The sequence below is a fragment of the Phocoena phocoena genome, chromosome 9, assembly GCF_963924675.1.
Source record: "Phocoena phocoena chromosome 9, mPhoPho1.1, whole genome shotgun sequence".
Lineage (NCBI taxonomy): Eukaryota > Metazoa > Chordata > Mammalia > Artiodactyla > Phocoenidae > Phocoena > Phocoena phocoena.
In genome coordinates, this window is record NC_089227.1 from 61,160,440 (window position 1) to 61,186,277 (window position 25,838).

General features: G+C 41.8%; 1 protein-coding gene across 3 annotated transcripts in view; it reads right to left on the reverse strand.

Moving 5' to 3' along the window:
- Nucleotides 1-2,624: 2,624 nt before the first annotated feature.
- The window catches only part of PDE1C (phosphodiesterase 1C), a 565,059-nt gene continuing 541,845 nt past the window's right edge, over nt 2,625-25,838 (reverse strand). For all 3 annotated transcript variants that reach the window (XM_065884420.1, XM_065884421.1, XM_065884422.1), the window contains 2 exons: nt 21,989-22,057; nt 2,625-2,794 (listed from right to left, as the gene is read on the reverse strand). In XM_065884420.1, coding sequence (XP_065740492.1) covers nt 2,625-2,794; nt 21,989-22,057 — 239 coding nt within the window. The remainder of the gene's footprint in view (nt 2,795-21,988; nt 22,058-25,838) is intronic.

Below are 25,838 nucleotides of genomic sequence, written 5' to 3' on the forward strand. Positions count from 1 at the left end.
CAGTGCCAAGCATAAGGGAAATCTAACTCTTTTCCTATGAATCCCAGAATTCTGCAGAAGAAAAAGATGACTCACATACAAGAAAGTTCTTTAAAAGCATCACTTTATTTGCTATAAGAATATAATCTGGCCTGTCCATACAACCCATCATGCAAAAAATCATGGTAGGCATTTTACAAGCAATGCAGAATTTCAATAATTGTACATTTGCTCAATTAAAAGATTAGCAAAGGCTGAAGAGTAACAGCTTGGGATAAAAGAATACAGAAGGAGTCAACTTTCTTCCTCAGGATCATGGCTTCCAATGCCAAGAAGCATAGTCAAGAAAGCACAGCTGGGCTTCCCTGGTGGTGCAGTGGTTGAGAGTCCGCCTGCCGATGCAGGGGACACGGGTTCGTGCCCCGGTTTGGAAAGATTCCACGTGCCGCGGAGCGGCTGGGCCCGTGAGCCATGGCCGCTGAGCCTGCGCATCCGGAGCCTGTGCTCCGCAATGCGAGGTACTGAGGGACAGGTGAGGACCATCATTTGTGGGTTGATCCACTGGAGGCCACTACCCCCATGGACAGTCTCACTGTGTGGCCAAATGACTATGCAGCAAGCACTAAGGCATCTGTATATAAACAGGTAGAAATTACCTGTCGAGTTAACCTAATTCAGGTGGATTAGACTCTACCAGCCTGCAGAAGGGTCCTCTTGCTCAGGCACCAAGCAGGGAGCTAAGAATTAATTGCTTCCTTAGTGAAAAGTCAAGTGATTTTCCTTTCTGTAGAGCAATGAAATTTCCCTGAACTACCGTTGTAAAGCACATTATAAATAAATTGCTCGAGAGCCTGATGGGCACTGAACTCTGGTGCAGACTCAACTTGCAAAACTGTGGTTTATCGGAAATGAATGTGGAGAATAAGAAGAGAAGATGCTACGCACTTTACAATCAGACCCCAAAGGCTGTGGCTCAGGGTACAGTCCCCTGTTTGAGGGGCATCCCAGAGAGTTTTCCCAGCAGTGGGGTGCTCATGGCTACCTCTGCTGTGTACCTAGACTCTCCAGGCTCAGCCATAACAAACAAAACCTACGTTATCCCTAATCTTCATCGCAAAAGGCAAGAGTGGGGATTATGAAGGCCATTTTCTAGTCAAGCAAACTGAGCCTTTTAAAGGTTATGCCATTTAGACTGAGGACCTGCAACTAGTTATAGACAGAACAGGCCCGGAGATCAGACCTGACAGACAACAAACCTGAAGTTTTCCATCGCACCAGACCATTTCTGAAGGGATCAAAAGCTATTTCTGACCTTGAGATTTTTCTTACCATTTCTGTGAATTTAGTCCCAAAGTAAAAACATTAGGGAGAGATACAGAAAGGCTAAAAAATGCCACCATGAAGAGAGGTAAGTTATAGACCTCTATCCCGCCAACAGCTGTGAGAGCAACTGGGCTCCCAAAGGGACTCAGATATGTGGTCTGTTGGGAAGATGACCTGAAATTTAACTGACAGTCACCTCCAAACGTACGGAGAAAAATCTGCCAATACGGAATTCAAATTAGCTTCAGCATTTTATACTCTCTTGAACCAGGACCATAAGACTAAATGGACATTTCCTGGGTGAATCTCAAACCAGGAGTCCCTGAGGTACAGGCATCCCATTGACTTCTGGCATTGTCTACCGTGAGTGAAGAGGAAAGATGGGAGAAAAGCAGATCCAAAATCCATCTCCTGTAAACTCTCATGTTCTTAAAGGTACAGCAAGGCTATCAGGCATGAGGCATACAATGAGAACCAAAGACAACAGTCTTTATTTTTAACTTGAATCTGCTTTATGAAGCCTAAGTTCAAAAATACATATGAATACAATTCATCAGTTCTCCTTTCCCTCTAAGATAGTTCGATTCAGAAGTACAACTTCTGGACTTCCGTGGTGGTGCAGTGGTTGAGAGTCCGCCTGCTGACGCAGGGGACACAGGTTCGTGCCCCGGCCCGGGAAGATCCCACATGTTGTGGAGCAGCCGGGCCCATGGGCCATGGCCGCTGAGCCTGCATGTCCGGAGCCTGTGCTCTGCAACGGGAGAGGCCACAACAGTGAGAGGCCCGCGTACCGCAAAAAAAAAAAGAAGTACAACTTTTGTTGGGAATGCAATGACTTTGAAAGTTCCATGTTTACTTGAATTGTGAATATTTGTATTAAAAATTGGAAAAGATGTTTTTAGAAGTGCATTTCTTAAATATAATGATTATTATTAAACTGATATTCTCATTGGGGCAAGTCAATTTCCAGGGATGAAAAAAGTGTCAATGGGAAGAATTTCATTTTTTTCTGAACGGGTAGCATCATTTTAACTTGGGCCCAATTTAGACTTTGAAAGTTCTATACCAATAAAAGCCGCATGAGACAAGCCTCTTACTGGTTTGCTGCTAGAGGCTGCATGGACTTCCAAATCCTGTGACTGATGGCTCTATAACAGAACAGCAAAGGGGAAACTCACGTATAGGCTTCACCGTGCCTTGGTGGAGTCAACAATGATAGCACCAGCCCTGAAGGCTTCATTCTGGAGACATATCCCACTGTGGCTGGTTAGTGCCCAGAGGCAGATGGGTAGGCCTCTCCTTCACTCCCTCTTCCCCTTGATTTATTTTCTGTTCCAGTTATGTGAGATGTTCTGAATCTTTTTCATTTTGATCCTCTGATCCAGCATCTTGTACCTTGCAGGATGCTCGTCAGTTTTCTTTGGGACCGAAGGTGCATAGGAGCTAGATGCATAAGCAGGGTGTTTAAAATGACGCAGAGGAGGCTTGATGACTGCAGGCCATGCAAAGGAAGACAGACAACGGTTAGCCTCACCAACTACACAGTGCTCCTAAATCCTGGGGGTGACTTCCTGGCCCCCAGACCTGTTTGTTTTCTTTAAAACCAGGAAACAAACAGGGTTGAACTCTCACTAGAAATCTTATTGCAAATAGATGAATAAGCACATCATCACTTTGGTCACTCACTTAAAATAAATAAAGACAGGGCTTCCCTGGTGGCGCAGTGGTTGAGAGTCCGCCTGCCGATGCAGCGGACACGGGTTCGTGCCCCGATCCGGGAAGATCCCACATGCCGCGGAGCGGCTGGGCCCGTGAGCCATGGCCGCTGAGCCTGCGCGTCCGGAGCCTGTGCTCCGCAAAGGGAGAGGCCACAACAGTGAGAGGCCCGTGTACCGCAAAAAAACCAAACAAAAATAAATAACGACAAATGCCTAGGAAAAAAAAATTCCTACAGATAGACAGTGATGACCCCAGAATACAAAGGTTCTTTGACAATGAATGGATGGGGTTAAGGAAGTGAGAGGGAGAACTGGCGTCACTTTGGGAAATAGCAAAGCAAACACAGGTGAGCACAGCCATCTCATTAATCAGCACTTAGCACTGTATGTAAGCTTTTAGGGTTGCAAAGTGGCACACAATCCCAGAGTGCTAATAAGAAGCACATCATGGAGAAAATATTTGCAAAGCACATGTATAAAGGTCTTGTACCCAAAATATGGAAAGAACTCTTAAAATTCAACAAAAGGAAACAAACAACCCAATTTAAATATATGCAAGGATCTGAACAGACTCCTTGCCAAAGAAGATATACGTATGGCCAAAAAGCATAGGCAAAGATGCTCAACAATTTTTGTCACTCGGGAATTGAAAATTAAAACAACAGTGATATATACTACAAACCTATTAGGATGTAGTACTGCTGAATGAAAAAAAGCATATATACATCTAATCTTAATATTATAAAAACATATAACTGTGTGCGTAGGATAATCTGGGAGAACATACATTTAAACCATAGCCGTGATTATCTCAGTAGCATAAACATGGCAATTTTATTTCTTTTTAATTGTTTACACTTTCTATTTTTCTATGATGATCAAGTTTTAGTGATGTAACTTTCTAAAAAGAAACATACTACTAAAAATTTCTTCCATAGAATCAAGTATCGAAGCTATTCTACAAAACTATACATAAAGGAAAGTCAGGAAAACTGAGTTTACTCTGCACTTTAGTCCGAGACCTTTCAGAGCACTCACAGCTGAGTATGCTTTTCACAGGCTAGAGATCAATATTCATTCACCGACTTGTTAAAGCACTTAACTGTGTGTCCTGCTGATACAACAATGAACAAAACAGGCAGAAACCTCTACCCTCATGGGGCTTCCGTTCCAGTAACCCCCTCTGAAACCTGTGACTTGCTTACAGAAGAAAAAGTGTTCAATCATAAGTAATGCTATTACTATAAGCGCTACACTATCCACACCTACTCTGCCTTTGGAGTTAGGCTAACGCATAAGTTAAGATTTTCAGCAAATGGTCCTATAGTGCCATAATAATGTATATGCAGATTAAAAAAAAAATCTCCGAATGTTTAATTCTGTTTCTTGGGGTAAACAAGGGATTGCAGCACAAAACACTCTAGGAACAAATATAAAAACAGTCCCGTTACCCTGGAGAATGGAGTAGAAACAGGCGAGGGCTTCGAATTAAAAGCTGATGGTCCCCACACTTCTGGGCTAGCTGATTTACTGCTCTTTAAGTCACAGTCCCTCTCCATATTCATTCTATTTTCACTACTCAGCATGAACCCAGTCAAAGTATTATTGAATTTCCCACTTCTCAGCATGAAGAAACATTTACCGTTTGCTAGAATTCTGATCGTCAGAACGAAAGCTCTCCTTGCCACTGGAGTCGCTGCAAATAGAGTTGAATCCGCTGATAGAGATTGGCTCCCCACCGAGATTGTGGAAATACTTACATGCCTGCTGTCACCCTCACTCAAAATGTGGGAAAAAATAAAAATTCACAGAGTGCTGTTTGTACGCATTGACTGCCTTTCCCCTCTACAGGGGAACATGAAATGATGACAGGGCAAAACAGCGGCACCTGGGATGAGGGCACCGTTTTGAATTTAATGAGGACCTTTCTTCCGGGGTGGTGCTGTGGCCGCTTAAGGACCCTTTCCTTTGTCTTTTGGTGATTCCTGAGATATTTCTGGAAGGAGATCTGGCCCTTTCCCTTTCGATGACTGGGTACCTCCCACAGCTGAACCCAGGCAGTAGTGTTACAATCCTCTTCTGCTCCCTCAACCCAAGCCCCTCCCCGCCCCAAGCAGAGAAGAACCAAATTGGGAACAGAATCCCCTCCCCTTCATATGCTTATCAACAAGTTGGACCCTTTTCCTCTTGGAGACACGTTCACAAAGTCTGCTCTTGTCTCCTAGAGCAATTTACTTGGAGAAAACGATCTCATTGGCTAATGAAGATTTGACAAAGACACGTTTCTCTGCACAGAGCCTGAACTTGGGAAAGTCATTCTCTATATTACTTTCAAATGGGCTTAGGAAAAGAAAAGTTCAAGACAAAAGCTGACACATCATCATCCTTTATTATACAATTACGATGTTTGTTTTTCATAGACGTTAACGCTCTTTTAGGAGTTTTAATCCTCATTTGTTTCAATCTTATCTTCTTCATAAACGCAATTTCTCCCAAAGGTGTCTATGACTTTCGCCCTTTCTCTGCCATCACCAACTTTTTATTCTCTCTCTCTGAGGCCACTTTGCTTGGTAGCGACTTTTTTTTCCATAGGAAAATAATGCATAGACTTATTCTTCTTCAGAAAATAGACTGCGATTTATTCATATATCAAATGTAACTGTGTTAAAGTTAAACTAGTATGTCCATGGCAGGACTTCTCAGAGACCTAAATGATGGCGACATGTATCATGAATCCCTAAGAACAGCCAACAGCATGTGTTTTTCTCATTTTGATTAGGTCAAGGCGCCCCCTTTATCAGGAGCACGTCACACTTTCGGAAAGACTGGTTTAATTCATTATCACTGTCGTTATCATGTCATGTTGTATCTTATTAATTCGGTATGCCCTGTTGTTTGCACTGACAGCAGGCAGAAGGCATGGTCACTAGTGCTCGTCTAATCTACGTGCACCCTAATTCCCGTGCGGTAGACCATGATCTGCATTAGAACCCAAATCTGTGTCTTCAATCCCCCACGGCTTCAGTGTGATCTTGCAGGGCCACTGCATAGCAGCAGCAACTGGGAAAGTTTCTGAATCTCTGCTGTAGAGGACTGCCTCCAAAGGCAGAAACTTGATTTACTCTTAGCTTCTGAAAAAATTTTAACATTGGCACCTTTAAAAAAAAAAAAACAGGAGTGTTCTGCATGTGTTTTCTTCTTTTTCAAAGATAATGCCATAACATGACCTTTGGAAAAAACATTTCCACATGTAGACATTTTCTAACTGCATTTACACACACACACACAACACAACACATACACTAACAAGATAAAAAACAATCATTTATTGCCTCATAAATGTTGTTTTACATGAAGAACAAAATCCCACTGCCATACATTCCATTTCTAAAATAGTGTCTATTGATATCTGTCTGAAATTTGATGCAAAGTCCTTATAAAAATGCTCAAATCATCCATGAGTTTTGAATTGCAAGGGATTGATGTGTCAACATCCGTTCCACGAGGATAAAATGATACAAGAACTGAGCCTGTGATTTTCATTTCAGGATCCGTGATGGTAAAATCATGATAATATCTGACATACATCGTGTACTAGGCACAATGCTAAGAATTTAATGTGAACCAGCCTTTAATCTTCACTACAATTCAACAGGCAAGCACTGTTATCACCACCATCACCACCACCACCCTTTTTTTTTTTTTTTGCGGTACGCGGGCCTCTCACTGTTGTGGCCTCTCCCGTTGCAGAGCACAGGCTCCGGACGCGCAGGCTCAGCGGCCATGGCTCACGGGCCCAGCCGCTCCGCGGCATGTGGGATCCTCCCGGACCGGGGCACGAACCCGTGTCCGCTGCATCGGCAGGCGGACTCTCAACCACTGCGCCACCAGGGAAGCCCCAATCACCCCCTTTCTGAGTGAGGAAACTGAGGCTTTTAAGTAACTTGCCAAAGTTTGAGTGAGGAAACTGAGCTTAAGTAACTTGCCAAAGTTTACACAGCTAGCATTGCAGGAAGTCTGGATTCTGGGTTCACATCCAAGTGGTCTAGCCTCAGACCTCACATATTTAAAATAACCCGGGACCAAAGTCCAGAGTAAGTTTTAATAACTACCATATAATAAGTTAAAATAGTAATTCATTTATACTATCAATAATTTGAGTATATATCTGTGATATATGGGATTCTTGAATACCATTGTTAGTAGTCATAATCATACTTCCCCCAAAGCAAAAGCCAATCATTCCTCCTTAATGCAATTTGTGTGGTAATGGCTCAGGAAGGAATTGCATAAAAATCGTGGCTAACAGGTCTCTTAAATAGCTGCTTTTGTCTCTTCCCTCACCTACCTGGGTTTGGGATGGAACAGGTGTTCCAGAGGTCTAAGCACGGGAGACAAGCAAACAAGTCAGGGGAGCCCCAGGGTCTTGGGTGAAAATTTTAACTTGGTGGTTCTCACCCCTCACTGCATATGAGAACCACCTGGGGAGCTTTGAAAAATCCTGGGTACCCCAGACTCATGAAAGCAGAATCTGTGTGGGGTTAGGCTGAGGCCTCAGGAGTTTCTAAAGCCCTTCAGATAATTCCACTGTGCCGGAGTTTGCAAACTACCGTTTCAGTCTCGCCAATCTTCCCCCTCCTTATCTTCACAAAGGGAACGACAGTGATAATATTTTGCACACACTGCAAGTGTTCTACAAATTGTAAAGAGCTAGCCAGGGCTCTTGCTATAGTTTGATCACAACGAACTGCCTGGCTGGTGAGGAGTCCTTTATGCATCAATTAAAGTTACCTGTGGTCTTCAAAATTAGGCTTTTTTTCCTCTCCTACCCACATAGTTTGTTCTTCCTGTTGGGTCTAACATGAAGACAAAAGCTCTGAGAAATGAAGAAACAAATGTTCTTTCTGTTGGAAAAAACAACTTTGATGCTATCACCTGAGGATTGTGAGGAAATCTGCAACACTCAGAGTCAGCGATCCTTCCTAACTATATTGAGCACTTGGAAAAGCAAAGAGTAAGACCAAAGAGGACGTTCCTGGTGTCTGACTAAGGCGTGAGAGCAAGAGTGGGTGCTTTGAAGTCGGAGAGACCTGGTTTTAAAGCCTCCTTCACCTCCCCCAGCTGTTCAGTCTTAGGCAAACACCCCTCTCTCTAAGTGTCACTTTTCCCGTCTGAATAACGATGTTACACACTTAACAGGGCTTCTTGGGAGGACTCAGCGAGATGGGGCATGTGAGCCATGTGAATCACAGTGACTGGCATAAAGCAGGCCTTCAGTTAAGGGCAACTTTTATTATTATTGTACTGACAGTGACCATGTCCAGGGGAACTGCTGGTGGGTAAGGGGAGCTCTGGAAAGACTCTGGGACAGGCACCACCATCCCTGGCGGCGCCGATCTTGGGCTGGTGGAAAAGGTGTTGCTCATACCTTCTGCCCTTTTCAGAGAATCGGCCTGACATCAGTTTCGCCCTCTGGATTTGTCTTCTCTCTGGACTCTTTCTAGCTTCTTTCTGGGACAACTTCTCAGAGCATCTGGAATTCCAAACCCGACTTATACCTGTTTCTGATTGAGGCACCCACACTAGCACATTTGGTATGAATTAACTGCGTTCCAAAGATAAGCTCATGGGAAGACACGCAATCAGCCAAAAGACTCCTCTCACTAACATCAGCTCCACAGAGAGTGGAATCAAGACGGGTTCATCCCAGTCCCAAAGGAAGAAACACACCCTTTAAAATTAGCAGTTTGGCTGAATTGGTTTTCATAGCTGGTCTTTTCCTTAAAGGGCAAGTGGAAGATGTTAATTTGTCTCACCAGAACAGGAGACTTGGTCCTTGTTCAATATTTAGGCTTCCCAGCAAACAGTTTTAAAAATGAAAGTGAAGTATAACAACTTTTTGTGAACCCGGGGCTTTGCTGTTTAAGGAGCCCAGTAGCATGGCCTGTCTTCTGTGTAGTTCAGTGTCTTTATATCCATTATCTCATTTGTAGTCGCCCCTCACCCATCCTTGGAAGGGAGTCAGATTCAGTTCTTTCTCTGTCCCCATATGACTGGGACACATAATTTCAGTTTCCCATAAAAAGAAAAAAACAGTAACACTCACTGCAGAGGCCTGAGAATGACAAGAAAGCAACGCATTAGAAACAGCCAGCACAGCGCTGACACATAGTAGGCGTTCACCCAGTATCAGTTTCCATCCCTCTCCTCAGAGGCAGATCCTACATTTCAGGAATTATCTGGAAGATTTGCAATTGCCAGGAAAACTCCGCAGCAGAATACTTTCCTAGCTAGGGAATTGCTTTGTCTCCTCAAGACACGAGAGCGTTACATGAAGGCCACGATGATAGGTCTTCCTTCCTTTTGCAGAAATACAATCTAGCGACATGAACCCAGCCAGAAAATTACTCTTAAACCATGCACATTAGATGTAGTGCTGTCTAAGGTGAGGGTCTATTCTTAAACTCTTCAAGGTGTAGTTTATATTAAAACTAGAATACTTAAACCCAGCATCTACATTGGAAAAGGCTGGTTCTCCAAGGACTCTTCCTCAAGAAAATGGGAATACTAACTAATCTACTGGTTCCATATCTGAAGCTTACAGAGCAAAGAACACAGGAGACAGGAAGCTTGCTGTCTGAGAAGCTATCCAGAAAAAGGCCAGTTGACACTGCCTGAACCAAACCACTCCCTAGTGTGGAAAGATCACCTGACCAGCATTTCCAGGTCCCCAGAGGAATACATGGCCACAGGCAAAAAAAATAAGCCACATAGTTTTATTGCCCTTCATCCAACCTGAAGCTGTTTGCTTCCACCTGCATTTCTCAACCCTGGATGCCCATCAGATCACCTGGAAAGCTTCAAATTTACTGATTCCTAAGCCCCACCTCCAAGAGTCTTGAAAGTAATCTGTTATTTTAAGGTGAAGCCCAAGCAAGTATGTTTGTAACGCCCAGTGGTTCTAACTCGTAGCCAGGTTGAGAACCACTGGCTTAGGTGCCGAGTTTGTTTTGAGAATATGTCGGCTTATCCTTAAGTTTCGAGGGATGCTTGGGGCAGCTGACAGGGTCTGGTCATTGTACACAGGAGTGGCCAACCCTTGGCCACATGCTAAGATCTGTGACAAGAATCAAATCCACGAAGATCTACTTTTGGGAGAGGTGGTGTGGTATTGTGAGAGAAGCGTGGGTTTGGGGTGTCACAGAACTGGATTAAACTGTTATCAGCTGTGAGATCCTAAGGAGATAATCTGTTTTGGGATTCAGGGTTTTGGGTTTGTTTTTGTTTTTTTCTGTAAAATGGGGAAAATGGTAACTTCTCTGCATGGTTGTTGGGAGGATTTTAAAGGGGCTATAACTGAGATAATGTATGTATGGTACCTTGCAACCTCGCGGGGTGCCAGTATGTCGTAGGTGCTTGGTATGTGGCTACCATCATTACACAGCACAGGAGATAAAAGGTCATCACCAGGAGCCTTTTAATGGTGGCCTCCCTGGTGGATTTCTTGTTATAGTATAGAAAAGTCATGTCATTCCCCGTACAAATGGATTTTACCACATGAAAGACCTCAGCACACAACGAAGAGATTAACTTAATGAATTTATTTGCGACTATTTGGCAAAGAACACACCACTGTGATTCACAAAAGGCTAATTATCCAAAATGGGCATTTGTGGGGAAAAATTACATATATATATATATGTTTGTTTGTTTTTCCATTCAGCTACCTAAGGGAAACACTTTGCTGAAACCCAGTGCCATTTTAAGCAAAGCAGAATCATCTATCCCACATTCTAAACTATTTATACCATGTACAAATACTGAGGCTCATTCAATCACTTTGGGCTATTCCTAACCATGAGCTGGAACCCCCAGATGGGAAGTGTGGCTTAGATACCCAACCAGGATGGAAGGAGTTTCAGTCCCTGAACTCTAATCTTGACGTAATTAGGAAAATGACAAACAAATGACTTTTGATTCTTAAGACTCTTTGCATTTACTATGCTGAGCCATAATAATTCTTTGAGTCACCTGCATTGGAAGCCATTCTCGAACCACTGATTCCCTGGTCTTTGAGATACCTCTTCCTTATGCTTCAGCCTACAGATCACTGATCCTGGCTATAAACTTCATTAGGACGGGACAGGGTGTTATACACATTTGCATCCCCGGAATTTAATCCCAGCACTGATAGCAGTTGGTGCTGAAAAATATTTAATGAATGAGTAAACTACTCGGCATCACACTCAGTAACCTTCATAAATCTCTCATTTACTAAAGAAGAGGGGAATCACTTAGAATACACACCAGCTGACACAGTTGACTAGAATCTACAAAACCTAGTACTTCTCCTTTGCATCAGCAATGCCTTGATACCTAGATTTGTTGCCTGTGTTTGCTCAAAGAAGAATGTCGGCAAGCTCCTTTCCTTTGAAGTTTCAAATTTGAGGCCTGAGCACTTTTGTTTTACACCAAAGCTGTAACCTCAACTCAGGTCTTACTATCGTCTGGAGAGGCTGAGGCACAGTTTTCAAGTCTCTCTGACAAACAGGTGAAAGAGCGGGAGCAATTAGGTAAGGCTGGAAAATAAGCTCTTTTCTTATTCAAACAACTGCTGTCTATTAAATGCCCTGCAACCTTATGATTTAATGATTAATCGTTTAATTTAATAAAAATATTATTATAATTAATAAAAAAGAATAAGAAAGCCCTCCCTCAAGGAGATGATCATCTTCAATTGAGTTCTTTGTTTTCATTTTGTTTCTCCTGGCAAGCACAAAGAACATGAGGCATGTTCTTTCAAAGGAGAAAAATATTTGGGACATTACGCAAGCTAAGTCTTTTGTTCGATTTTTTTTCATCAGTGTGTGCCTTTTCCCACGTGTGCATCTGAAGATGGGGAGTGTAAGGCCAAATCAGTAGCTCTGTCCTTTGCTCACACCAACTATGACCTCTGCCAGAAGAAGCCTGTAAAGTTAAATTTCTTTAGGGTTCTAGAGCTCTGAAGTGCTAAATCACGTATAACAAATGTGTTTTGCTCTAGTCCATAGTAAGAATGACAACTGGCATCCCTTAAACTGAACTCAAGATAGAAGGCAATTGCAAAGAGACCACTCGTGGGAATCTTTACTTAAAATTAAGACAATGCAGGATCCCTCCACACCCCACAGTTGTGCCTGAAATCGGTACCTGCGTAATTGTGCTCTACCCCAGGCAGAGTACAACTGTGAAAGAAAGGCTGTTCCAGTGTGGACTGTTTGACATCAGTCTTCACCCCTGACAATGAAACTCGAGCAAAGAGTACAGGATTGCCACCTGCTAACTTTGGGCAAGCTATTTATCTGAGTATGCCTCAGTTTCCTAATTTGTGAAATGGAGATAACAGTACCTTCCTTAGAGGGTTGTTGTGAAGATTAAATGAGATAATACGTGTGAAGAACCTAGCGTTGTCCCTGATATTTGATAGATGTGCAATACATACCAAAGTATTTACTGTTAAAAACCTGTATTAGGAAGATCAGAAGTTACCATTTTTGAAGTTAATCACTCAGTAACTTACAATACACATAATATTTTGTTTTTGTAAAAGCAGCATAAGCTTCCTAAAATGTCTTCAGACCTCAGGGCTGGTCAGTTCTCTTCTGAGGAACATCTCCTCTGAATGGATGTTTTATCCGTAGTCCCCTAGAACAGGACACACAAAAAATGTCATTGCAAGCCAGCTGGCATCTCAACGCACCAACTCTTTCTACATCAGGCAACGGAGATTAGAAGCAGAGCTGCATCTATTGCCAACACTACCGTGCAAGCCAGAAGCTGCACACACAGGAGCCATCAGCTATCTGCATCAGCGGATGACTACGGTACTGTACCTTTCCATCTAACGATCACTTCGGAAAAGTGATGTGACCGAGGCGCTGGGGGCATCTGCTCAGAAGCCACTGACTAGTCTCCATCGTTAGCAGTCATGATTGGAAGTGAAGCTCTGGGCCACTCCTCCAGCGAGAGCCAACATTGGCTCAGCTCTCCATCCTTTACGGCCCGCCCATGAGCTTGACTGCGTTCACAAACCTCATGGGGCACACTTGAAGTTGGCACTAGAAAAAAATTGTCTGCAGGTGCTATTACTTTACCATCTAAGAGTCACTTTGCTATGGGCGTGCAAGGAATGAAGGTGATGTCCTCAGAGCAGTTTCCTGGTGCTGGCGTGTCAGGAGAAAGCTTTGATAATTTTGGAAACCACACAAGCAGTTCTTTAATGAAGTGGTCTCTGGTGGCTTCAGGACTGACACGTGTGACAAACAAAACTGTCTCGGAAGACAGTCACAGATTTTTCACTAGGAAATTCTTTAATATATAATATTTGAGCATACAGAAACTATAATTAATAATATAACAAATACCCAGGTACTCTCTCGATACAGTTTAAGCAGATCTTAACATTTTGCACATTTGTTCAAAAATTTGTTTAAAGAGATTAAATATCAAGGTAGAATTTAAGTACCTAATATACCCTTCCCTTCCCCCCACCAAAAAACATCCAGAATTTGATGTTTATTATTCCTGTGCATATAGTCGTTCAATTATTGGATCTCTGTGCAACCATAAAATATCTACTTTTATTTTTGCTTGTTTTTAAAAGATAATACAGATTGTGTTAGATGGTATAAATCTTATTGAAACTTGCTTTTCTTGCCCAACATTATGTTAAGCATTGTTTGCAAGAGCAAAAAAAATGGAAAACCACCATCAACAGAAAAATGATTAAACATCCTATGGCACATTTATATAACAGGATATTGTACAGATGTTAAAATGGATGATGTTTCTCAAAGAACTAGCTTTATATTTTGCATGGAATTTCTTTTGCCATACATTAGCAGACTTTCTGGGAGTTTTTCTTAAAAGTGTTTCTTTTAAAAGAAGGACAGGGCTGGATTTTGTTTTTTTTAAATCCAAATTTCTGTATTTTAAGAGCAGAGTTTGAGCCATTTGCAATTATTCTTATTACTGATAGTTTTGGACTTGATTCTACTGTCTAATTTTATAATCATTCTTTATTCCTTGCTTCTTTTTTCTCCTTTCTGCCTTCTATCAAGTAGATACATTTTCTGTATTCCCTTTCTTTGTTGTTGTTCATTTGCTGACTTAGATGCTATAGGTTATATTTCTATTATTTTACTGATGATCCTTTGTGTTGCAAAAAAAGTTACAAAATTACAAAGCTCTGCCCAAAGACAGAATAGATCTTAGCATTCCTTAACTCCCTCTTAAATATTCCCTCTTCCATCTACAGCTTCTGTTTCCTATTTTAACGTAAAAAATATGGACATTATTTTTATGGTGACTAGTTACTCACGTTTACCAACATGCTTTATTTACTTGTGTGCTCACCATTAATTCCTGTCTCTCACACTTTGCTTTTGGGTTCACTTTTCTTCCTCTTGAGGTATGTCCCTTATACTTCTTTTAGTAAAGTCTGGAGTGCTAAATTATGTCATTGTAAACCTAAAATGTTTTTACTTCGCCTTCATTCATAACTCATAATTTTAGCTATTATATAATGCTTTATTTTCCCTCAGCCTATGAAAGATATCTTCATTGTCTTTTGGCATCTGCTGTAGCTAATGCAAATTTTGCTGTCAGTTGGTTGTCATTTTATTACAGGCAACCTGCTCGCAGCTCCCTTGAACATAACCAGCTTCTTATAGCATTTAATATTTTCTCACCCTGGACATAATTTGGAACAATCTCACACAAGGCATTTAGGTATGTGTTTGGTATTACTTACGTATGGCAAGTGAGGTGCATTTACTGTCTAGGAATTTGAGCCTTTAGAGCTGTTTATCTATCTTCCATGCTCTTTCATTTTTAAAATTGAGATATAATTCACATACCATATAATTCACCATTTGAAGTGTACAGTTCAGTGCTTTTTATTTTATTCACAAGGTTGTGCAATCATCACCAATTTTTTATTTTTTTTTTTTGTGGTACGCGGGCCTCTCACTGTTGTGGCATCTCCCGTTGCGGAGCACAGGCTCCAGACGCGCAGGTTCAGCGGCCATGGCTCACGGGCCCAGCCGTTCCGCGGCATGTGGGATCCTCCCGGACCGGGGCGTGAACCCGTGTCCCCTGCAAAGGCAGGCGGACTCTCAACCACTGCGCCACAAGGGAAGCCCCATCACCAATATTTAATTACAAAACATTTTCTTTTTTTTTTTTCACATCTTTATTGGAGTATAATTGCTTCACAATGTTGTGTCAGTTTCTGCTGTATAACAAAGTGAATCAGCTATATGTATACATATATCCCCACATCCCCTCCCTCTTGAGCCTCCCTCCCACCCCCCCATACCATCCCTCTAGGTCATCACACAGCACTGAGCTGATCTCCCTGTGCTATGCAGCAGCTTCCCACTAGCCATCCATTTTACATTAGGTAGTGTATACATGTCCATGCTACTCTCTCACTTCATCCCAGCTTTCCCTTCCACCCCTGTGTCCTCAAGTCCATCTCTACGTCTGTGTCTTTATTCCTCCCTGCCACTAGGTTCATCAGTACAGCTTTTTTAGCTTCCATATATATGTGTTAGCATACGGTATTTGTTTTTCTCTTTCTGACTTACTTCACTCTGTATGACAGACTCTAGGTCCATCCACTTCACTACAAATAAATCAGTTTCATTTCTTTTTATGGTTGAGTAATAGTCTATTTTATATATGTGCCACATCTTCTTTATCCATTCATCTGTTGATAGACATTTAGGTTGCTTCCATGTCCTGGCTGTTGTATATAGAGCTGCAATGAACAGTGTGGTACATGTATCTTTTTTTTTTAAGTTGACCATTTTTTGGATATAAATTTATTTATTTATATTTTATTTTTGGCTGCGTTGGGTCTTCGTTGCTGTGCACAGGCTTTCTCTAGTTGTGGTGAGTGGGCTACTCTTCATTGCGGTGCACAGGCTTCTCATTGCGGTGGCTTCTCTTGTTGCAGAGCACAAGCTCTAGGCATGCAGGCTTCAGTGGTTGCGGTGCGTGGACTCAGTAGTTGTAGCTCACAGGCTTAGTTGCTCCACGGCATGTGGGATCTTCCTGGACTAGGGCTCGAACCCGTGTCCCCTGCATTGGTAGGTGGATTCTTAACCACTGCACCACCAGGGAAGTCCACATGTATCTTTTTGAATTATAGTTTTCTCAGGGTATATGCTCAGTAGTGGGATTGCTAGGTCATGTGGTAGTTCTATTTTTAGTTTTTTAAGGAACTTCCATACTGTTCTCCATAGTGGGGTATCAATTTACATTCCCACCAACAGTGCAAGAGGGTTCCCTTTTCTCCACGCCCTCTCCAGCATTTATTGTTTCTAGATTTTTTGATGATGGCCATTCTGACTGGTGTGAGGTGATACCTCATTGTGGTTTTGATTTGCATTTCTCTAATGATTAGTGACGTTGAGCATTCTTTCATGTGTTTGTTGGCCGTCTGTATATCTTCTTTGGAGAAATGTCTATTTAAGTCTTCTGCCCATTTTTTATTGGGTTGTTTGTTTTTTTGATATTGAGCTGCATGAGCTGCTTGTATATTTTGGAGATTAATCCTTTGTTAGTTGCTTTGTTTGTAAATATTTTCTCCCATTCTGAGGGTTGTCTTTTTGTCTTATTTATGGTTTCCTTTGCTGTGGAAAAGCTTTTGACTTTCATTAGGTCCCATTTGTTTACTTTTGTTTTTATTTCCATTTCTCTAGGAGGTGGGTCAAAAAGGATCTTGCTGTGATTTATGTCATAGAGCGTTCTGCCTATGTTTTCCTCTAGGAGTTTTATAGTGTTTTATAATGACCTTACATTTAGGTCTTTAATCCATTTTGAGTTTATTTTTGTGTATGGTGTTAGGGAGTGTTCTAGTTTCATTCTTTTACATGTACCTGTCCAGTTTTCCCAGTACCACTTATTGAAGAGGCTGTCTTTTCTCCATTGGATATTCTTGCCTCCTTTGTCAAAGATAAGGTGACCATAGGTGTCACCTATATTTTGTGCCAGTACCATACTGTCTTGACTACTGTAGCTTTGTAGTATAGTCCGAAGTCAGGGAGCCTGATTCCTCCAGCTCTGTTTTTCTTTCTCAAGATTGCTTTGGCTATTCAGGGTCTTTTGTGTTTCCATACAAATTGTAAAAATTTTTGTTCTAGTTCTGTGAAAAATGCCCTTGGTAATTTGATAGGGATTGCGTTGAACCTGTAGATTGCTTTGGGTAGTAGAGTCATTTTCACAATGTTGATTCTTCTAATCCAGGAGCATGGTATATCTCTCCATCTGTATATGTCATCTTTGATTTCTTTCATCAGTGTTTTATAGTTTTCTACATACAGGTCTTTTGTCTCCTTAGGTAGGTTTATTCCTAGGTATTTTATTCTTTTTGTTGCAATGGTAAATGGGATTGTTTCCTTAATTTCTCTTTCTGATCTTTCGTTGTTAGTGTGTAGGAATGCAAGAGATTTCTGTGCATTAATTTTGTATCCTGCAACCTTACCAAATTCATTGATTAGTTCTAGTAGTTTTCTTGTGGCATCTTTAGGATTTTCTATGTATAGTATCATGTCATCGGCAAACAGTGACAGTTTACAAAACATTTTCTTCACCAATAAAAAAGAAATCCCATACCCATGAGAACTCACTCTCCATTCTTCTCCCTCCCCAGGCTCTAGTAACCACTAGTCTACGTTCTGTCTCTATAGATTTGTCTATTCTGCATATTTCACATAAATGGAATCATACAATATGTGGCCATTTGTGTCTGGCTCCTTTCACTTGGCAAAATGTTTTCAAGGTTCTTTCATGTTGTAGACCACATCAGTACTTTCTTCCTTTAGTATGGTCAAATAATAAGCTATTGTATGGATATACCACATTTTGTTTATATATTCATCAGTTGATGGGCATTTAGGTTGTCTCCAGTTTTTGGCTATTATGAGTAATGTTGCTATGAATATTTGTAGACAAGGTTTTGTGTGAACATATGTTTTCAGTTCTCTTGAGAACATACCTAGGAGCAGAACTGCTGGGTGTTATGGTCACTCTATGATTAACATTTAAAGGAACTGCCAAACTGTTTTCCAAAGTAGTTGCACCATTTACATTCCCATCAGCAATGTATGGTGGTACTAATGTTTCCACATCATTGTCAACACTTGTTATTATCCATCTTTTTTATTCTTGCCTTTCTAGTGCATGTGAAGTGGTATCTCACTGTGGTTTTGATTTGCATTTCCCTAATGACTAATGATGTTGAGCATTTTTCACGTTCCATTTGCTATCTTCTTCGGAGAAATGTCTCTTCAAATCTTTTGCCCACTTTTTAATTGTCTTGTTTGTCTTTTTATTGTCGAGTTATAAGAATTCTTTACATATTCTGGATACTAAATCCTTATCAGATTTATGGTTTGCAAATATTTTCTTTCATTCCATGAATTTTCTTTTAGTTTTCTTGATAATGGAACATTTTTAATTTTGATGAAGTTGTATTATTAATTTTTCTTTGGCAGCTTGGGCTTTCAGTATCATATCTAAGAAACCGTTGTCTAATTCAAGGTCACAAGGATGTTTTCTTCTAAGAGTTTTATGGTTCAAGCTCTTTCTTTTCTTTTTTTATATGGTTCCATCTGTACAATATGTTTGGTATAAAGTCCTAAGGACTATCTTCCAACGTTAATTCTCTTTTCAGCTGTGTTCTACCTTGAGTTTATACCACCAACTGTGTTTTTAAAAAATCCCAATGACTATATGTTTGTTTGCTTTTTAAAATTATTAATTTATTATTAATTTTTTGCTGCATTGGGTCTTTGTTGCAGTGCACGGGCTTCTCATTGCGGTGGCTTCTCTTGTTGTGTAGCACGGGCTCTAGGTGCACAGGCTTCAGTACTTGTGGCTTGCAGGCTTAGTTGCTCCGCAGCATGTGGGATCTTCCCGGACCAGGGCTCGAACCCATGTCCCCTGCATTGGCAGGCGAGTCCTTAACCACTGCGCCACCAGGGAAGCCCTGTTTGTTTGCTTTTTAACATTTCAGATTTTGGATTGCTTCTTTTGCATATCTCTGTTCTTGTTTGGCTTCAGCATAATTATCCTTTATTGGTTTTAAAGAATTTTTATTCCTCCATTTGACTCTTTGAGTATCCTAAGACATATTTTAAGTTGCTTGACAGCCTGCACCAAGAGCTTGTGGTAGAGGCATGTGCACTGTGGGAGGTAACGTGTGGCGCTTGTGAGGTCACAAGGAGAAACAGCGGGCTGGCTGTCATTATGAATGACGTAGAGGGTGTCTGCTAAACAAAGCATGGTTTACTATGTCAAGTGTTTTGAGAACGACCCACTCCACCTCTACAGGCTTTCGAGTGGTTGGAACTCAGATCCTGGCACCAAATTTGGGACCACTTTAGACTGTGAAACTAAGGCCAAAGACAGGGTGGCTGAGACTCTGACTCAGAGGTCTTAGAATCCCAGCAGGCCAGCAATAGGTCCCTGGCATAGCAGGTGGGAACCAGGTTAGGTCTGCATGTTCATGCAGATGTCTAGTATGTCAGAGTTCCCACCTGACCCAGGAATGTTATGACTTTACAAAGGAGAGCAAACACCATCACTACACACTGAAGTTGTTGGGTTTAGAAATGTTTTCCTCATAATGACTATAATCCTAAGGGCACAATAACCACAAACAGGGACAAGATGAAATGGGCTTCCAGAGACTACAGAGCAAGGTCTACTCAGTACTAAAAAACAGTCAGTATAGTTGTATAGTTATAGTTGTATAGCTGTAAGTTAGTATAGTTGATACAAATCCAATTTCCAAGATGAGTCTTCTTCTGAGGACGGCTGCTTTCTATCTAGTCATAAATTAAATTGGATAATGCTCACTCACACACCAGGGCACCCGGCCTCATAAACATTTATGAGCACACAATATGCGCTTGTCACCTCAGCAGGCACTGGGACAAAAAAGAATAAGACAGTCCCTACCCTTGAAAAAGCCACCGATCAATGGTTAAAGGACTTATAAGCAAATAATTATACGTCAGCATTCATTCTACCTAGATAGTTTGGAGAGACTGCAAAGAGAAATTAACCAGGGGAGAAAAGGGTAAAGACTGTTCTAGGCAGAGTGAGAGGCAAGTAAGTTCAGGGACTACTCAGTGGACACTGAGTCCAGCTGTTGGACTGGGGTAGGGACACTGCATTAAGTTGAGGCTGAAAAGGCAGATGGACATAGATGGACATATTTCAGCTAATCTAAGATGCCGCTGATTATAAAGTGAACTATTATTTCATGTACAACCGAGAAAAAAATGCTGTTAATTCAATTATAACACCCCATTTCTTGCAAAACATTCCTATTTCAGAGTAGCTACAATGCAAGTCACTGTCTCTCTTTGAATGGATGAAACATGGAAATTCCCCAAAGAAACAATGTAAAAGATAAATTAACATTAGAAAACATAGTTTTTTAAAGATAAACTAAATGCGAACAAAATATGAATATAATTTTTCTTATCGAATTAGTGAAGTATCAATGTTAGCAGTAGCAAGAGCAAAGTGAAATGGCAGACTCATTGCTAAAAGTATAAAATAATACTACTTTTCTGGAAATCACTTTGACAATAATGGGTCAAGAACCTAAGTATGTACATACTCTTTGAGTCAGTAATTGTACCTACAGGAATCTGTCCTAAATCCATAGTTACAGACTCAGAAGAAGACTTATGTACAAGAACGTAAAGTTATTAATGATAAAAAGGCAAGCTATATAAATGCCGGATTATTAATGAATACAGTCGGCCCCTTGTATCTACAGATGTGGAACCTGCAGTTATGGAGGGTTAACTGTGGGTGACTTGAGCATCCATGGATTCTGGTATTTGTGGGTAGTCCTGAAACCAATTCCACGGATGCTGTATATAAATAAACTGTGGCATAATCATATGAAATGTTAGTCAATCGCTGAAATATTTTTAAAATATTTAATAACATGGGGAAAGCTCATAATGTAATAGTAAACTTTAAAAGGGAGGAAACAAAACTCCATGTAGAGTATAATCTCAATCTAGAAAAAAAAAAGGTATTTAAGAAACACTGGAAGGAGAGGTAATCTTGATTAGCTCTGAGTGGTAGCATTTTGGCAACATCTTTCCTTCTTTTAATTTGTATTATTTTTCGATTTTTCTACAATGTCCATATTTACCTGTTATAATCTCTCCTTCCCTCCAAATAAATGTGTTTTTCCAAGTTTTACTTGGAACCTAATTTGCATAGAGGATATAAGCCTATGCATGGAGACAGTGACCAATAGGTACCTCTCATATTAAATAGTGATTACACAGGATTGTCATGAATGCTTAAAATTTTCTAGTAAATGTTAGATAGCACCCAGTACAGATCGTCCATGACCTCCTTATTTCTCAATAGTAGATACTCGCTATGAGCACCCTCTATGAGTCAGTACTATGTTAAATTGATGAGTATTGTTTCTAATTCTTATTATCATGCAGACAGATGAGAAAACAGAAGCTCCAAGAAGCTGAATAAGTGTAGTGAGCCTTCACAGTGTGAACATGGCAAAGCTGAGATTCGAACCCAAGTCTCTCTCTCTCACCAAAAATTCATTCTTCCCCGGGCCACCTGCCTCTCAAAGAAATACTTGCACAGCATGTCCCGATGAACCTTAAGGAAGATCAAGATTCTACTCTTTCCATCAGTGAGCAGGAGAGATTGTGAACCAACTATGAATATGTTACGTCCATTCTTGGGAGAACCTTACAAATGTGGATGACAGAGACAAAGCCCTCTGATAACGTGGGGTCAACAGGATACACAAGGGGCCAGATTCCCCACTTATCAACTGCTAAACTCCACTCCTGAGAAACGGGTCCTCTCTGCTGTCTGTGATCAACTAAGATTATGAAGCAACGATATTTACCCACCTGGCAAGGTAAGGCGACTAGTGGAGCTAGTGCTTGGGGCTGGTGAGCCATGAGAACGCTTCTTGGTGCCTGTAAAGGGGAAAGAGAGGATGAGAAAGAATAGGATTGTGGACAGACTTTTCAGACTGGTAAATGCTCACATGCAATGTTATCAAATGATCCAAAAGTTTGGGTCTGAAGACAACATTGAGAAGAAGGTTGGGTGAGGGTGTGGGAGCAAAGCAGGGCATAGTCCATGGTCCAGAAAAGCCAGGAGCACAGCCTTTACCTCTGTGCGTGTGATGGTTCTCGGTCTCCAGACTGGTCTGAGCAGGCGTGCACTTTAGGATCACCAGGGAAGCGTTCTAAATATGCAGTTACCTGAGCGCCACACCCAGAGATTCTGTGTTCATTGTACCGGGCTGGAGCTCTGGCATCCGGATGTTCAAAGCCCACCCCAGGTGATGCTAATGTGCGTCCAGAGTGGAGAACGGCTGCTGTGAAAGGGAAAGTTCTGGGTTTAGAAGTGAGAAGTCAGGGGTTTGTCTCTGCCTTGTCCCCATAGCCTTTACTCGCTATTGGACCTCAAGCAACAAACTTGATTTCTCTGGAACCTCTGAAGAGCTGTGAAGATGAAGTCTTCATCTGCAAAACGAGGGAAATGACAACAACTACATCCAAGCGTTCTGGCGAGAAATAAAGGAAGCGAGGGGAATTGTTCTGCAAAAGAACATTTACACATATGTGTGTGTGTGTATGTTTGTATATATATAATACATGCCTAGACACACATACACGTATATATTATTTTATACATCAATATAGGTATACACAAAATGCACATACACATATATACATATATATTTTATCTATAAATGCAAATATTATTTGTTTATTCATTCGTTTCTTTGTTTATTTGGCCATACAGAGTGGGGCAAAAGAGGCCTGAAGGCCAGAATCCAGCAACATGACAAATGCCTGGATTCTGAGCTGGCAGAAAAGCAGACAGAATTCTCACGCAGAGGGTAGGCATGATTTAACGTCAAGTTATTTGTCACAAGTCCCCTGAACCTACGCAAACTTTTTGTAAAGTCTACTTTCCATGCAGAGGCCTGGTGTGAGTGGAGGTTGTGCTAGTCTGAGTGAACACAGTCATGGGTAAAGATAACAAGAAGACACACTGATCTCGGCATCAGATGAAGCAGGAACTTGGGGTCCAGGTGAGGGATAAGCTTTCCCAACCCCGGAATACCTGGTGAGATGTGAAGATATACACTAGGGATGGTGTTTGAGACTGTTCCATTTTAATCTTAAAGAACAGGGTACTACCCTTGACATTCTGTGTTACTGTCAATTATTATTATTATTAATTAGCAGTGGAAGTACCGTTAATAGTGTTAGTCATAGTAGTAATAATAGTAAAAATAGAGAACACGAAATTAATCCAAACACCTCAGACCCACAAAAACTGTTAATTTGCACGAGGTGAGAGAAGTGATATCTGGCAGAACTTTTAGGTCTTCATTTTCCAGATCTTGTAGATGCCCTGAATGTAAGAGTTGGGTGATTTTTATAAATATGGCTTCCAGGGTCATTTGCTGACCCACTGAAGGGGAACCTCCAGGGAATGGAGCCACAAGTTTGCAGGTCAACACGTACCCCAGGTAAGTCTAATGATCATCCATCAAATGGGGTGCTCAGGCACTAGAGGTAAAAAGATTTACCCAGGGCTTCCCTGGTGGCGCAGTGGTTGAGAGTCCGCCTGCCGATGCAGGGGACGTGGGTTCGTGCCCCAGTCCGGGAAGATCCCACATGCCACGGAGCAGCTGGGCCTGTGAGCCATGGCCGCTGAGCCTGCGCGTCCGAAGCCTGTGCTCCACAGCGGGAGAGGCCACAACGGTGAGAGGCCCACATACCGCAAAAAAAAAAAAAAGATTTACCCAAAGTGATAAGTGGGGTCCGGGCCAGGGCTGCCTCACTGCACAGCTCCAGGGGGTGCCACTCACACTGTATCCTACAGGAAGAATGGTGGATCTGAGTATGTAACAAGCCAGCCCCGATCAAGGGCACTACCAGGGTGCAGATCCATAGCCATTCCTGACCCACCAGAAACAACCTGTGTCCCACTGGATCCACCTCCACGGTGGGGAAGCCAATGATTCAAAGTGTTTATCCCTCCACTCACGGGATGTTTCACTTGTCTCACTGTCCCTTTCGGATAGGGTTTCTCTCGACAGATGCACACTGATATTTTGTCACATCATTCTTTGCTGTCCTGTGCATGGTAGGATGTTTAGCAACATCCCTGGCCTCTACCACTAGGTGTCGGCAGCAAACCCCCTCCTCACCCCCCCATCAAGCCCCTCACTGTGAGTCGTGATAATCAAAAATGTCCTCCAGACACTGACAAATGTCCCCTAGGAACAAAATTGCCCTCCATTAAGAACCGTTGCTTTAGGAAGGAGGCAGAGTTTAGGGTTTTTTATTCAGAGGTGTGACTCACAATTTGGCCACTTGGTCATTAGCATCAGTCACGGTCACATATCAGGCAGCTACCATGTTCTAGGCACCGTATTAGTAATGGACAATTAAACGTACGTTAGTCATCTTTTCTGATACTAACTCTCTGATGAAAGAATGATTCCTAATTTATGGAATTTGGAGACAAAGTGTAAGTAATTTTCACAAAGTTACTGAATGTTGGGGGGCAAAATTTAAGCCAAGATCCTTCAGAGTTTAAACCTAGAGAAACTTTTCCCAATGACTCTTGCTATTTCTTGACCAATCCGTTATCCAGGTTTCCTTCAGGTGCCATCTTCCTAAATTTGCCTACACATAAGAACTACCTGGGATTATTAACAAAAAGGAAAAAAACCCCAGATTCCCTAGCCCAGCCAAGCACTAGTGAGCCAGCATTTCTGGAGGGGCGTGGATCTTTCACAAGTGTCCCAGGTGATTCTGATCTTCAGGGAGGCTTGGAAAACCTTATATGATAGAAATTTCATTCTTTAACTGCTGGAAAATAGGGCACTCTGCTTTCCACAGATACCCTCATGAAGCTGAGAGATCAAATGTAATGTGACCTAAATGAGCACTTAAAAAACTGCAAAGCACTGAATGACGACAAGCTTTTAATGGTGTTACCTGTAGAAATATTCACTATTGCCAGGTTATTTCATAGAAATGCTTGGCGCAATTAAAGTCACCTATCAAGGGACTTCCCTTGTAGAGTACTGCTTAAGAATCCACGTTCCAATGCAAGGGACACGGGTTCGATCTCTGGGCCGGGAAGATCCCATATGCCGTGGAGCAACTAAGCCCGTGCGCCACCACTACTGAGCCTGCGCTCTAGAGCCCGTGCTCTGCAACAAGAGAAGCCACCGCAATGAGAAGCCTGTGCACAGCAACGATGAGTAGCCCCGCTCACCGCAACTAAAGAAAAGCCCGCGTGCAGCGATGAAGACCTAACGCAGCCAAAAATAAATAAAAATAAAATAAATAATTTTTTTTTAAATGACCTATCATGAGCTTCCCAAAGCCTGAAGCTTGATGGATTTTTCTTGGGGCAGCTTTTCATTCCCTTGGTGTCTCCTTTGCAGATAGTGAATGAGACAGAAAACTCAGGGGGCCGTGGGTCAGTGGAAAAGCAGAGCTGCAAGCCCTCTACCAATGCGGTTATTTTCTCTGTATGCTTGATGAAATGCCTAATATATCAGGAAAAGGGAGAAACCACGTGCGCCTCTGCTAATCGTGAGTCACAAACAGGCAGCAGGCAGAGACGCATAAAATAAACCTGTTGGCAATTTCTCCAGACCATCAGGTGGCTCCATGGACCATCGGGGGTGGTTAGGCTCTGAGTCAGCCTCCCATG